Raw genomic sequence first — 16,760 nt, forward strand, 5'->3', positions numbered from 1 at the left:
GAAGTGCGAGCGTTGTTGTTAATTCCACGCACTTTTTGAAAGGTGTGTGAATTAGCACACGCTCACCTTCTAGGAGCCCACTTAGGCTCGAAAAAACATTAGAGAGAATAAAGCTCCGATTCTATTGGCCGGGAATTAACGAGGAGGTCCGGCGATTTTGCTCTTCCTGTCCTGAGTGTCAACCGCCAGATTCCTAGAAGGGCCTTGAGCTCCTCTCGTTCCCCTTCCCTTATTGATATCCCTTTTGAGCAGTCGGTATCGATCTCGTAGGGACCATTGGAACCCTCGTTAAAAGGATTTAAATATATTTTGGTGCTAGTAGATTATGCCACTCGCTTTCCGGAAGCTGTTCCATTGCTCAGCTAATCTGAAAAACATCGCGGGAATTAGTAGGGATATTCGCCGTGTTGGGATTCCCAAAGAGGTTTTAACGGACCAAGGGACTCCTTTCACATCGGAGACGTTCAGGAAGTAGCCAAATTACTCGAATAAAACATCTGAAAACGTCTGTCTATCATCCCCAAACTGACGGTTGGTAGAGCGTTTCAATCAAACTTTGAAACAGATGTTACAAGGTAGTTAATGAGGATGGAAGAAACTGGGATCAGTTGCTTCCTCTCGCTTTTTTGCTTATCGGAAGTCCCTCAGACCTCTACTGGTTTCTCTCCTTTGAATTATTATATGGAAGACAACCCAGAGGGCTTTTGGATATGTTAAAAGAAGGATGGGAAGAGGAGGTCCTCCCAACTTCAAATATTCTTGAATATATCGCAATTACGCGATAGATTAGAGAAAATCAGACCTATTCTAAAAGAAAATTTGGAAAAGGCACAAGCAGCGCAGTCACGTTATTATAACCGAAACACCACCATTCGGGAATTTGTCCCGGGTGATCGTGTAATGGTACTGTCCCAACTTCTCATTCAAAGTTGTTAGCACATTGGCAAGGCCCTTATGAAATTAAAGAAAGAAAAGGTCTCGTTGATTATTTGGTTAAACAACCTAATCGGCGACCTACTGAACAGTATATCATATTAATTTGCTGAAACCATGGAAGGACAGGGAACTTGATCCCTCGTCCAATCAGCCTCGTTCTCTTTTTATGTCATGTGCCCATCTTAATTTTGGCCCGATTTGACATCAAACAACGACAAGATCTCGAGCGGCTATCTTGTCTGTCCCTAAAGTTGTGGACGAGATACCGGGACGTACGTTGATTGTTCACGATATTATTACTAACCCTGGAGTGATTGTCAGAGAGAGACCTTATAGGCTCCGGAGGCAAAGAAAGAAGTAGAGTTGGAAATTAGGCGAATGCTAGAATTAGGGGTTATTGAGGAAGTCATAGCCCTTGGTCTAGTCCAATTGTCTTAGTTTCTAAACCTGATGGGTCGTGGAGGTTTTGTAATGACTTTCGACTTAATCAGGTCTCTAAATTTGATCATTATCCCATGCCGCGGTGGATGATTTACTTGATCGGTTGGCAACGCTCAATTCCTAACTACTCTTGACATGACGAAAGGGTATTGGCAAATTCCCTTAGCGGACTCCGCCAAAGAAAAAAACGCTTTTAGTACACCCAGTGGACATTGGCAATACAAGGTCCTTCCTTTTGGCTTGCACGGGCACCAGCTACCTTCCAACGTCTGGTAGACACACTGCTAAGGCCCCACAATTCATATAGTGCTGCCTACCTAGATGATGGTCATTTATTCCAGCACGTGGAAGGATCATGTATGGCAGGTTAAAACAATACTCTCCAAGCTAGCATCTGCTGGTCTTGAATTAATCCGAAGAAATGTTTTTTTGGATTAAGAGAAGCCAAATATTTGGGCTACCTAGTAGGAGGGGGTGTTGTTAAACCACAATGTTCCAAAATTGATGCCATTCTTAATTGGCCCCGTCCGATGAATAAGCGGCAGGTACAAGCATTTTTGGGATTGGCAGGTTACTATCGTCGTTTTGTACCGCATTTCTCAGAAGTTGCTGCTTATCTAATTTAACAAGGAAAGCGAGCACCTTTAAAAGTGGTATGGGATATTTCGGTTGAGAAAGCATTCAGTGACTTAAATTGGCCCTTACTTCAGCACCTGTTTTAAGATCTCCTGATTTTTCTGTTCCTTTCATCCTCCAGACCGACGATCGCCACAGGTTTGGGTGCCGTGCTGAGCCAATGCGTTGATGGTGCTGAACACCCTGTTATGTACCTGAGCGGAAACTGCTGGACCGGAGACCAAGTATGCTGCAGTGGGCGAGAAGCCTTGGCGATTAAGTGGGCTGTCACGTCTTTGAGGTACTACCTACTGGGGCGTGAGTTTACTCTGGTGACGGATCATGCTGCCTTTACAGTGGATGTCCCTTCATCGAGTCTAACCCTCGCATCACTAGGTGGTTTTGAATCTTCAGCCTTATCGTTTCAGTGTCATTTATCGTAAAGGTTCCTTGCAGGCCAATGCAGATGCTCTCTCGTGTCCACGACCTCTCGGTGCAGGTCGCCCGACCCGAGGGGTCTGGGCTGAGGGGGGGGTCATGTCACACATGTGCGATTAGGAGGCAGTCAAAGAGCCTAAAGGTGAGTGAAACATCGCGAGATAGAGGGTTGTCACGTGGTACTTACCTGAATCTCTTTTGCTCAACAGAAAACTGAAGAAAAATAATTCCTCCACTTCCAGGATTCCAAAATGGCAATGACGCGTTACTTCCGCCCACCATGATGACGTCACTTCCGGCTCCATCAATCCACCTCACTTCCGTCCCATCATGATGACGTTGTTTCCGGTTCCTGTTTTCAACGTCACTTCTGCCAACCATTTCCTGTCCCATAATCCTTCTCTGTATAAAGTCGCCATTTTGACTGAAGAAATCTGTTCATTGTTTTGCTCTGAGACTTTGAATCGTTATTTTCTTTAATTGTCTGGACGACAATATATGGGGACGGTCCCCAAAACTTTGTTTTGTGTTGTGTAAGAATATATCATATATATATATATATATATATATATATATATATATATATATATATATATATATATATATATATATACTGCTCAAAAGAATTAAAGGAACACTTTTAATCAGAGTATAGCATAAAGTCAATGAAACTTATGGGATATTAATCTGGTCAGTTAAGTAGCAGAGGGGTTGTTAATCAGTTTCAGCTGCTGTGGTGTTAATGAAATTAACAACAGATGCACTAGAGGGGCAACAATGAGATGACCCCCAAAACAGGAATGGTTTAACAGGTGGAGGCCACTGACATTTTTCCCTCCTCATCTTTTCTGACTGTTTCTTCACTAGTTTTGCATTTGGCTACAGTCAGTGTCACTACTGGTAGCATGAGGCGAAACCTGGACCCTACAGAGGTTGCACAGGTAGTCCAACTTCTCCAGGATGGCACATCAATGCGTGTCATTGCCAGAAGGTTTGCTGTGTCTCCCTGCACAGTCTCAAGGGCATGGAGGAGATTCTAGGAGACAAGCAGTTACTCTAGAAGAGCTGGAGAGGGCCATAGAAGGTCCATAACCCATCAGCAGGACCAGTATCTGCTCCTTTGGGCAAGGAGGAACAGGATGAGCACTGCCAGAGCCCTACAAAATGACCTCCAGCAGGCCACTGGTGTGAATTTCTCTGACCAAACAACCAGAAAGACTTCATGAGGGTGACCCAAGGGCCCCATGTCCTCTAATGGGCCCTGAGCTCACTGCCCAGCAGCATGCAGCTCGATTGGCATTCGCCATAGAATACCAGAATTGGCAGATGCACCACTGGTGCCCTGTGCTTTTTACAGATGAGAGCAGGTTCACCCTGAGCACGTGACAGAAGTGAAAGGGTCTGGAGAAGCCATGGAGAACATTATGCTGCCTGTAACATCATTCAGCATGAGCAGTTTGGTGGTGGGTTAATGATTGGGGAGGCATATCCATGGAGGGTCACACAGACCGCTACAGGCTTGACAAAGGCACCTTGGCTGCCATTAGGTATCAGGATGAAATCCTTGGACCCATTGTCAGACCCTATGCTGGTACAGTGGCTCCTGGTGCATGACAATTCCTGGCCTCATGTGGTGAGAGTATGCAGGCAATTCCTGGAGGATGAAGGAATTGATACCATTGACTGGCCACCACACTTTCCTGACCTAAATCCAATAGAACACCTCTGGGACATTATGTTTTGGTCCATCCAATGCCACCAGGTTGCACCTCAGACTGTCCAGGAGCTCAGTGATGCCCTGGTCCAGATCTGGGAGGAGATCCCCCACAACACCATCTGTCATCTCATTAGAAGCATGCACCGATGTTGTCAGGCATGTATACAAGAACACAGGGGCCATACAAAGTGCTGCGTACAATTTTGAGTTGCTGCAATTAAATTTTGGCAAAATGGACTAGCCTGGCACATAATTTTTTCACTCTGATTTTTGGGGCATCTTTGAATTCAGGGCTCTGTAGGTTGATCATTTTCATTTCCATCAAACGATGTGGCATCCTTTCGTTCCTAACACATTACCCAGTCTATATCAGTATAGATATCCAGGAAGATTTCTTTTTCCCATTGAGATCTGATGTGTTTTCAAAGTGTTCCTTTAATTTTTTTGAGCGGTTTATATATGACAGCAACACTCATCACTCACAACAGTGACAAAACATTGACAATCATGTTACATTATTTTCAAAATGTTTCCTTTTCTTTTTCATTGCTTCTTTAACACACTACTTCTCCGCTGCGAAGCGCGGGTATTTTGCTAGTATATTATATTGTCCACTATAATGTTTCTGCATCCTTAAAGTAGCCAGTGCTAACCTATCTTTGTATGATTAATTTCATGTACTGAACACACTAATATAAGTTACTGCCTTGACAAAACTGAGTGCATTTAATTTTGGCACTGCTTTAAAACCGGTGTACATTTACTTTTGATCACTCCAAAAGGAAAAAAAAGCCCCAAGCTTTTTTTTGGAGTTTATAATATCTTGTATCACAACTAATAAAATATGTGCACTATTTGATAAACAGCATCACAGTCCTTTTAGTACTTTTTACCTTTCCTTATACTCGGTTCTCCTAAGTAAAGAAGCAGCAGATGAATAGATGTGATGTACTAGAGAGTACAGTTGCATCATTCTCTCTCATTTACTTACTGGTAGTATGTTTGTCCCCAAAATAAATATATATTATACAATTTCAATAGCAAAGTGACTTTCTTCCCTTCTGTGCATTTTTTTTTAATTGAAGTAAATTTCAATAACAAAATGTAAAGCTCTTTGGTGAGATCATTCATTTACCTTTCACATTTTTTACCTTTCCAGAGGAAAAAAAAAACTCCTCTTAATGCAGCAATACAACTAGCATTGTAACTTGTTGCATATGTACTCATTTTCATAGTAAGTGCTCACTGTTCATCTTAGCATACCTGTATAATTATTGCATGCTTTCATTATTATTAGCATGATCACCACATGCACACTCTTGCAACAAATGTAAATTTGATATTTATATTTTTATATTATTTGATATTTTTCCACTTCTGTTCATATTTTGTAAACTTTTTAGCATCAAAAAAACACAGTACATACTGCATTAGCTTCATTGTATGTAATAAAAAAATCCGTCTCTGTAGTACAGACATGTTTAATCATAAATTCATGAGTGAAATCTAAGGTGTGAGTTGAAGGAAAAACCTACTTTGAATAGTAAGCACAGTAAAAACATTGTAATCTGTTCCAGTAAAAATTAAACTTCTCTTATATCTACAATAAAAGCTGAAATAGTGAAAAGAAGGTATGCTTGCAATTGAATGCTATTTGTGTGTTAGTCAAAATGAGGAGGTGTTGTAGATGCTCTTGTGTGTGCTGACTGGTTTCCTCTTTTCTTCTTGTTTTTTTACAAGTGCAGTGCAAACATCTGTACAGTTTTATTCCAACTATACTTAAATGTGAAATGCAAGACTAAATTTAGAGGAGGTCTAGCTTTTTTGGCATGAAAATATTTATGCATGTTTCAAGGCAACCACAAGCAACATTGCCCAGAATGCTTTCAATATTTTTGTATTGGCTATTTTTAAAAATGATGAATCTAAGCATGGATCTTAAGTATAGCTGGCTTGTGGTACAAGTGGTTGTCTACTGCGCATCATTATAGGGGTACACACAGATGTTGTACCAAACACACCATGAAAGCGGAAGATTTTTATGCCACTCCCATACCTCCATCAAAATTCTTATACCTGCAAGGGATACTGAGGGTACAGGAGACAGCTCGTCATATTACTGGAAATTAAAGGTGATTTTAAAAAATAATAAAAAGCTAGTACAGCCAATAATAAAATCTCTTTCTTGTCATTTTATAGACTAGAAAATAAATAATATTAAACATTTTTATATGTTGAAGACAAAATGTATTCAAAATTGTATCCAAGGTTTTATCTGAAATTTATAAAATAATTTACTGTTTCGCTTTGATGATAAAGCTAGATTTTTATACAATGCTCCTCTTTATATTCAAAGTCATTACTTCTTTATGAACACTCTACTTCTTTCACTGGACAAAAAAATTTGATTTTCCTGCCAAAGGGGAATGCCTGGTCTTTTAATAAAATGTATTCACTGCAAGAACCTCAATGGAATTAATTAATGCAAAGCCACTTTCATGGTTTAAGATCGTTTGGCAAAGATTAATGAAAGGCTGGGGTGTGAAACAGCCGCAACTTGATTTAACCTTGATAAACAGGGCCCAATGCTGATTCTCAACAGAGACATATTATTACATGATGCTATACATAACAAGTTTAAAGATATAATACAAGCGGCATTAAGCATTACTGTTATGCAGTCTATATTAAAAGGATAAACTTTACTTGTAAAATAACATCTTCAGTATCCTTTGTTTCCAAACTTTCCCCATTGCTGAACACATATTGGACACACAAACACAACACATATATAGATCACTGCAAGCATACTTTAATAGACTGATAAAGGGCTGTTCCACAATTTTTTGATTTAGTCTTTAAATATTGTGCATGCATGTTAATGCAAATGCACAACATTTGTTTGCATTCTAAAGGGAGGATGCAAAATGTGCTTGGATATTTTTAAACATACATTTATACATTAAATATTAAGGCTTATTGTAGTAATGTGAAATAGTGTGTTGTGTCCTTCCAATGTTAATATTATTTATTTAATCTAACATCTATATATATATATATATATATATATATATATATATAAAATTCACTAAGGCAAGACAACCATGAAAAGCACGCCGGAAGGGGCGTGGATTCACTAAGCCGCCAACAAGTGAGACACCTATGGCGCACACAGGAAGGAGCCACGCCCACCAACTCCAAGACCATTGGATACGACGACAACTTGCAGGGCCACGCCCACCAACTCGGACGCGAGGACACAGAAAAAATGGCGTCATTTTTATTCGTCTGTCGTAGAGGCCACATGCAGTGCAGGTCAGGTTAATGTCATGCACCTCCGAGCTACGTTGACTGTTCATAGAGGCATTTTCTCATGGAGGTGAATCGCCATATGCAGCGTGTGAAACGGTTTGCGAGGGGTATCCCATGGCATCCTTAAAACAATCCTTTACAACTGAGGTTAAAGTGCAATGAAGTAAGCAGTCTTTAAAAACCGAGTTTTCGGTTATGATGCACGGCCGCGTGCACTATAGCAAACTGTTTTACACGTTACATACAGCAATTCGCATCCGCGACAAACATGCGTCTTCTTAGATGCTTCTGCAGGAACACGGAAGATGTTTCCCTGCCCACCAACAGTCCTTTTTCACCGGCCGGCATCTATCCTCGCTCTCTAGGCATTCACACTGCCTGCCCATTTGCCCGGACGCAAAAACTCACCGACCACCCAGTTAGTCACTTTCGTCTGTGGTAAGAGTTCACATGCACGTCTAAGCCACGCGGCGTTTGTTATGCTGCGGGTTCACTATTGTGTTGTATTTTGCTCTCTCCAGAGTTCCATCTTTTCATTTACTTACTGTTGTATTCTCACACCAACCCGTTTTAGACATCCATGTCTTTCCAGAAGTGTTTAGCATTCAATAAAAAATTATGCACGAGATTGACCGTGTGTCTACCCAGCGCAGAAAGGCGTGGGTAAGCCGTTGAGCCCCATTCGGGCTGCAAGCAGTGGAATTCCCACTAAGTATGACTCATACGCTCCCACTGATTACGTCCCTACCCTTTGTACACAACCCCCTCCCACCTCGCTACTACCGTGGTCGGGTGTCTTGGTGGATTATATATAGAAAAGCAGCCAAAACCGAGGGGTATCCCATGGGATCCTTAAAACATTACTTTACAACTGAGATTAAAAACACAATGAAGTAAGCAGTCTGTAAAAACCGAGTTTTCGGTTACGACGCACGACCGCGTGCACCATAGCAAACTGTTTTACACGCTACATACAGCAATTCGCATCCGCGACAAACATGCATCTTCTTAGATGCTCCTGCACTTTGTACACACCCCCCTCCCACCTTGCTACCACCGTGGTCGGGTGTCTTGGTGAATTATATATAGAAAGGCAGCCAAAACCGCACAGAGCAATAAAAAGTCTAGAGTTCCATCTTTTTATTCACTTTCTGTTGTATCCTCAAACCCTCCCTTTTTAGACAACCATGTCTTTCCAGAAGTGTTTAGCATTCAATAAATAATTATGCATGACATTGAGCGTTTGTCTACCCGGCGCACAGAGGCGTAGGTAAGCCATTGAACCCCATTCGGGCTGCAAACCGTGGAATTCCCACTAAGTGCGTCCCAACCCTTTGTTCACACCCCCCTCCCACCTCGCTACTACTGTGGTCGGGTGTTGGTGGATTATATTTAGAAAAGCAGCCAACGACTCAAGTGACGAGTTGGAGGTGGGCACATGAGCGGGCAGTACATACTGAACGTGAAATCAGCAGACTAGCATGACGGAGGGAGCTGAATGGGCGTCTTTCTCCTCTCCTCCCGTTTTACACTCCGCGCCGTGCACCCCCATCCCTCCGTCTGGCAAGAGAAGGTGCGATTTTGGTCCACCAGTTTTCAGTCATGGACGATTGTATGTTGATTCGTTCCATGCATTTTTACAATGTTGCTTTTCTTGCTGATTTATTACATTACTAATTTTTCAAATGTTAATTTTCTCCCAGTGCTTAAACATTATTAAAAAACCGGCATGATTATGCGGCGTATGGTACGCCGCGGGTTGGCTAGTTGTTATTTATTTTCACAATCAGCTTAAGGGATGCAGGTGTTTCCATCTAAAGTATAATTTCTTTAAAGTAAACCAAGAAACTGAATACAGAAATGTAAAACATCCTTGTTTAGTACAGAAAATGCACACTATCTTATAGAAAAAAAATCACAATAGTACATTCATTATTCTTTCAAGGTCTTATTCACTTTAAAGCAGTGGTGTACATAGGGGCTGAGACTTCGGCAAAGAAAAAAAAATTAAATATCATTTACCTATCTTAAATCTTTCAGTGTTTCACCAAATTACAAATCATCACCATCAACGGAAATAAATAAGCATAACATTATTATATACCATATCATCAAATATAAACAATGTCCCATCAGCTAGAGATCCAGTAAAATAATTTAATAAGTACAACCGATCCTAGGCTAGTAGTATGTTGCAGGTGAAGCCACATTTTTATTATTCTTTTATTTTACAGTGTTGAGTGAATGCAGCATAATTCCTCTGCTCTTTAGATGCTGTAACTATTAAAAATGAAGGGATGCACATGGAAGTATAGGTAACATAAATCAGAGAACATACAAGTGCAACAAATTGAACTAATTCTAATATTTTATGCATACTCATATTGTGCTATGAAAGCAAGCTTCAATGACAAACCGTAAAGCACTGCACATAGATATTTTATTTACTTTTTATGTTTTACCTTTACAGATGTACAAGGCCTCTCACACTGTAGTGATATAATTAGAAATGTAACATGCTATAAATGTACTCATTTTTATAGAAGCCCTTAGTAGATGTCCCCTCTTTGAATCATGATTGTTCAATGCTCATTTCGGTGTACTTGCTTATTGTATACAATATGATTTTATTAAGCAATAGTTAGCATCTAGTATTATTACACACTACATGTACACATTTGCAAGAAATGTAGGCAAGAAGGCATCATCTTGAAAACTAAGGTTTGAAAATAAAAATGACTGCTAACACTGTGACATTTTTGGACCTCCATGTTTACTTTGATGCACTGCCAAACACTTTTAATTATTATATATATTATTATTACATTCTTTTCAATCTTGCAAGCTGGTAACACTCAGAGACTTCTCTTCTGATTGGGTTGTGACTTTGGGTCTGCCAGATCTCTTTTAAGGAAAACTAGAAAAACTGAGATGTTCTAAAACTTTTGACCAGTAGTGTACATCATGCTTTTATTATTTTAATTTCACTTACTAGGGTCATTTAGAATTCTAATTATGTTATTAGTTACAACTCTAACTCACTAAATACTGTGACAAAATAGGGTGAGTGAAAGGACAGTATGGGATAAGCTCTTAAATTGGCATTGCTCAGATCATGCCAGGCACCACAACAGAGTTAATGATGAGACCTGAAAACTTTGTAAGATCACAACATTCTTTATAGTACCATTTTATCTACAGTATATTAACCCTGTTCAGCCTATGCACAACTGGTTTATTTGGGTAGTAAAGAAACATCACTCTTGACTGTATACAAATTGCACTTACAATGATTTTCTCAAAGCTAACAGACGATAAACCTTACCTTTGTGACAGTCTGGTACCATTCGCAAAGTGTTGCTATAGAACACTGAATTCTCTTCTTGGGGATGCCGGATATATTGGCTTTAGGTTGAGTTTCCTCTTCATCCTCTTCGACTGATAAATGGTACCCCATCAGATGAAGCAGCAGTTTCTGTAATGTGTGTTTCAAAGCTAAGTTCAAAGAAAGTAGAAGGTAGACAGATCATGTGTAAAAGTGATATAACACTTTTAAGTGTAGTATCAAACATATAATTCTAAAACATTAATTTAACAGTGTACATTATATGATGATAGCAATGTCTATAACATGACAACACATCAAATGCTTCCAAAGAAAAAATATACTTTACTGCAAAAATATCAGTTTCAAAAATCAATAAAGGACATGTTTTTTCAGTCAAAAAAATTTGCTCTAAGGCTGCAAAAAACAGTGTCATGTATAATAACCATTGATAAAAAAGCCACCAATTAATTTTGTTATCAATTATCTGCCTTGTTACATACTATAAACATTACTTCATTGGCCAAGATAAACATTGTATTTTTAGATATGGGGTCGTTGGATGATGCAGAATTGATGAAGCGTTGAAAGAGTGCAGTCATTTCAACATTACATTTACCAAAAATATGTGTTTTGCAGAAGAAATAAGAGTGAGCTCACTTGGCATGACAGGACAACTGCAAAGAAAGCACATCTGAGTAATGGTGCTCTCTCTCTCACTTACACTAGGGCAGCACTCTCAAGGTTTTTCTTCTGGCAGCTCAAAATCCTTATCAAAAAGAATCTGACTATCGGCAATATGTAAAATATCTGCTGCAGAGTATCTATTATGATGATGTTAACGATCAGAATTTCATACCATACTGTAAGGAAAGAGGCTTTAAGTGTACAGTGCATCCGGAAAGTGCTCACAGCGCATCACTTTTTCCACATTTTGTTATGTTACAGCCTTATTCCAAAATTGATTAAATTCATTTTTTTCCTCAGAATTCTACACACAACACCCCATAATGACGGCGTGAAAAAAGTTTACTTTAGATTTTTGCAAATATATTAAAAATAAAAAAATTGAGTAAGCAGATGTATATAAGTATTCACAGCCTTTGCCATGAAGCTCAAAATTGAGCTCCGGTGCATCCTATTTCCCCTGATCATCCTTGAGATGTTTCTGCAGCTTAATTGGAGTCCACCTGTGGTAAATTCAGTTGATTGGACATGATTTGGAAAGGCACACACCCGTCTATATAAGGCCCCACAGTTGACAGTTCATGCCAGTGCATAAACCAAGCATGAAGTCAAAGGAATTGTTTGTAGACCTCCGAGACAGGATTGTCTCGAGGCACAAATCTGGGGAAGGATACAGAAAAATTCCTGCTGCTTTGAAGGTCCCAATGAGCACAGTGGCCTCTATCATCCATAAGTGGAAGAAGTTCGAAACCACCAGGACTCTTCCTAGAGTTGGCCGGCCATCTAAACTGAGCGATCAGGGGGGAAGGGCCTTAGTCAGTGAGATGACCAAGAACCCGATGGTCACTCTGTCAGAGTTCCAGAGGTCCTCTGTGGAGAGAGGAGAACCTTCCAGAAGGACAACCATCTCTGCAGCAATCCACCAATCAGGCCTGTATGGTAGAGTGGCCAGGCTAATACCATAGCTACAGTGAAGCATGGTGGTGGCAGCGTAATGCTGTGGGGATGTTTTTCAGTGGCAGGAACTGGGAGGATAAAGGGAAACATCCTGGATGAAAACCTGCTCCAGAGCGCTCTTGACCTCAGACTGGGGTCACGGTTTATCTTTCAGCAGGACAATGACCCTAAGCACACAGCCAAGATATCAAAGGAGTGGCTTCAGGACAACTCTGTGAATGTCTTTGAGTGGCCCAGCCAGAGCCCAGACTTGAATCCGATTGAACATCTCTGGAGAGATCCTAAAATGGCTGTGCACCGACGTTTCCCATCCAACCTGATGGAGCTTGAGAGGTGCTGCAAAGAGGAATGGATGAAACTGGCCAAGGATAGATGTGCCAAGCTTGTGACATCATATTCAAAAAGACTTGAGGCTGTAATTGCTGCCAAAGGTGCATCGACAAAGTATTGAGCAAAGGCTGTGAATACTTATGTACACGTGATTTCTCCGTTTTTTTATTTTTAATAAATTTGCAAAAACCTCAAGTAAACTTTTTTCACATTGTCATTATGGGGTGTTGTGTGTAGAATTTTGAGGAAAAAAATGAATTTAATCCATTTTGGAATAAGGCTGTAACATAAAAGAATGTGGAAAAACTGACGCGCTGTGAATACTTTCCGGATGCACTGTATCCGACTCCAATCATTTTGTGGTCTTTGCCGCCATCTAGTTGAGAATAAAAGCAAACAGTACCCTAACTTTTGCTGATGTTTAACAATGGTTTTAGTCTGCCATCACTTGACGTTGACCTTTGTCCACAATAACCTTAATGGCTAGACTTTACACTTAGTAAGATTTGTTGTTATGCATTTTTTGACAAACGGGAAATAATTTTGGTACAAAGGAGAGCATTGTTTATGGAATAAAACTGTGCAGAAGTATTTTAATAAAAAATAAAAAAAATAAAAATATTAAAACACCTGATAAACCAGCTACCTGAATAGCAAAATAATCACTACTTGCAGCGTTAATATGTACCATAAAAATGTACAGATAACTTTTTAACTAACCAAAAAATGTACTATCAATGAAAATAATAAGGCAATGCCAAAAAACACTTTTTCCAATAATTTGAAGATTGAAATTTATTTTGTATGAAAAAGTATGTTTAACATTATTTTTAAATAATAGTTTCTTATTGAAACCTTTTTTAGAACTACAAAATCGTTTATAAGTTATGTTCGGAACTTGATCTGTTTGAAAATTTATAAAAGTTTTATAGAAAAGTGTAATCTGCCTTTACAGAAAATAATTGTAGACAATATTGAAATGTGAAAGTGAATAGTAAGTGAAGCATACACAGTTACAATACTTGCAATTCTCCTTAACATACTGTACATTTCATATGTTTAGCAAAACATTGTTGGCAGAGCAGTTAAATGGCATATTTTTTAGATTTAGATTTAATTAAAATCTTACATCAAATGGCGTATTTTAAGGCCAGATGCTCTTCCTTACACTAGCCTGCTTAAATTGCCTTTTATGTGATACAACAGGGACGGTGACCTTATTCTAATTTAAGTTCATAGGGTAAAAAGCAGTGCTGAAGATGATGAATACGGATAAAGCAGCTGGCTGATCTAACGCATATAGATTATGTTGAAGGCAGTGGAAAGCCTTGGAGCTGAATGGTGGACAGACCTGTAAAACATTAGTGTGGCAGATGAGGACAAAACACTCCAGGTAAGGGGATGGTGAAAAGTGCAAGTGCTTTTATTAAAAAAAACTCAACAAATGTCAGAAGTGTTCAAAAGTGCAGTGCTTCAAAAAACATTCGGTAAATAAATAAATAATTCATAAAAAGAAGGGGACTTTGTGGAGGTTAACATCAGAATAAATAAAGTCAATAAAACAAGGTTAAAATTCAGGCAGGAAACTGTCCTTTCTAAAAAGCCTGTTGCATTCTTTTTCACTGGCGGCTTCCCATGCTTATCCCAAACGGACATTGCAGCAAAAGAGTTGCACTACCAACAGATGCACCTGACCTTCCACAGGTCCGGGTCCCTGTTATCCCATGGCTACAGTAAGACTCCCTCTCTGGACTTAGGCATGGGTCCCCGATGGCCATGGCGCTCACATTGAAGCTCTCCTCTCAAGTCTCCTCGACCCCTGCTACCTTCCCAGTCTCGCTTCTTTTAGCACGCATCTCCCTAAGTTGCTTAGCCAGAGTGATCACTCTTTCAGCCCCCAGGCGACAGCCACTCATTCCGCTCAAGGGGCTCGCCTTCCCAGTTGCCTGCCTTCACCCACTCTCGAATTCACTCACATACACTGGTTTGTTCTTCCTTCCTGTCTTCTTGTCCCTCTCTCACTTTAACCTCCATTTTCTTCTTGCTTTTTTCTTAACTTGATTTTCTTTTGTCTCGCCCTCCCGCTTCCCTTTTAAAATGGGGACGTGGCAAAGCTGCAGGAATCACCAGCTCCCAGCGTCAATTAGGGTTGCGGGCGATCCTGCACCTTTGCGCTAAGTGCAGGGCTGTCTGCTCCCGCATCGCATACAGGAACCTAATCCTTAATAATTATTTACATTACCTTACCTGTGATGCACGTTAAATGATGCACGTTACTGGCCTATCGTTATAGTTTCTATCAGACAGTTGTGGCAAGTGCCCTCTTCTTTCTATCAGATGGTTGTGGCAAGTGCCCTCTTCTACGCGGTGGTGTGCTGGGGAGACAGCATAAAGAAGAAGGACGCCTTACACCTGGACAAACTGGTGAGAAAGGCAGGCTCTATTGTAGGCATGGAGCTGGACAGTTTGACATCCGTGGCAGATTGACAGGTGCTGAGCAGGCTCCTGTCAATCATGGAGAATCCACTGCATCCACTAAACAGTATCGTCTCCAGACAGAGGAGCACCTACTGCTGTCACTGTCCTGCTCCACTGACAGACTGAGGAGATCGTTCCTCCCCCACACTATGTGACTATTCAATTCCACCCTGGGGGTGGGGGGGGGGTAAACGTTAACATTATACAAAGTTATTGTCTGATATACCTGTATTTTTATCAATCTTTAATTTAATATTTTTTAATATATATATATATTTTTATTAGTATGCTGCTGCTGGAGTATGTGAATTTCCTCTTGGGATTAATAAAGTATCTATTCTGATCTGCCCGATTACCCTATTCATATGATGGGATAATATTTGCCATTTTGTAGTTCTCTGGAATTTCCCTAGTACCCGGTGACTTCCTAAAAATATGTGTGAAGGATTTATTTATGCATTTACTAATATTCTTAAGAACTTGAGAATAAATATGATCTTATCCTGATGTTTTAGTAGTCCCTGTTACAAATAGGAGGTTATCCCATTTCCTCAAATGTGAAGATTTCAGTACAATGCAAATTTACAGCATTTACTATTTCACCATCTGCATATGTTAATTCCTATTTACTATGCCTAACCAGCAGCAGCAAGCACATCACACCCATCCTGCTCAGTCTTCACTGACTCCCTGTATCTTATAGAATCGAATATAAAATCCTACTAATAACCTACAAAGCCTTAAATAACCTCATGCCAAACTACATCAGTGACCTTCTCCGTCACCATGTGCCTGCCTGCCCACTAAGGTCCTCTGAATCTGGCAATCTTGTTGTACCCCACACTAATCTACACCCCATAGGTGACAGGGCCTTCAACTGTATAGCGCCCAGACTCTGGAATGACCTACTGAATTTAATGAGATCAGCCGAATTCATGAATTCTTTCAAAAAAAACAACTCAAAACTCATCTGTTCAGGAAGGCTTTTAGCTCTACTTGACCTTATTACTCTCAGTTTACCTCTCTGTCAAGATGCTCAGGTAACCTGTATGTGTGTGTGCTAGACCATCAATTATGTTGTCTGTTAGGCTTTTTTTTTTCCCTCTGAATTCACTGTCGTAATCTTTATTTATTTATTAGGTTTGTACAATGCTATATACTGTATACCCTGCCGTTCTTTCTTATATTCTGCAAGAGCATGGGAAAGGCACTATATAAATAAAATGTATTATTATTATGCCCGATACACCTCACCTCCTCCTTGACTGTTTTTTTACTACTAAAATACTGACGGAATATGTTTTGGGTCATCTTTCTATCCTGATCTTTATAAAATACTAAATCTAGACAGGCTTCCCACCATGTTGATGCTTTAACATGTCACGTTAAAAAAATAGTCACAAAGTACATCTGTAAACTCCTGCTTAATATTCGTGTAGCACCCATGACTATGATATCCCCCTGTAAACTTGACTTTTTTAATATTATTAAAAAGATGCACATTGAAATTACTGTCTGCATTGT

The 16,760-nt window shown here is 39.9% G+C and overlaps 1 protein-coding gene across 1 annotated transcript in view; it reads right to left on the bottom strand.

Moving 5' to 3' along the window:
• The window catches only part of orc3 (origin recognition complex, subunit 3), a 120,898-nt gene that overhangs the window by 86,403 nt on the left and 17,735 nt on the right, over window positions 1-16,760 (bottom strand). Inside the window, exon 6 of the mRNA XM_039748007.1 lies at window positions 10,785-10,954. Within this exon, the coding sequence (XP_039603941.1) occupies window positions 10,785-10,954 (170 nt within the window). The remainder of the gene's footprint in view (window positions 1-10,784; window positions 10,955-16,760) is intronic.

The sequence above is a fragment of the Polypterus senegalus genome, chromosome 3, assembly GCF_016835505.1.
Source record: "Polypterus senegalus isolate Bchr_013 chromosome 3, ASM1683550v1, whole genome shotgun sequence".
NCBI lineage: Eukaryota > Metazoa > Chordata > Cladistia > Polypteriformes > Polypteridae > Polypterus > Polypterus senegalus.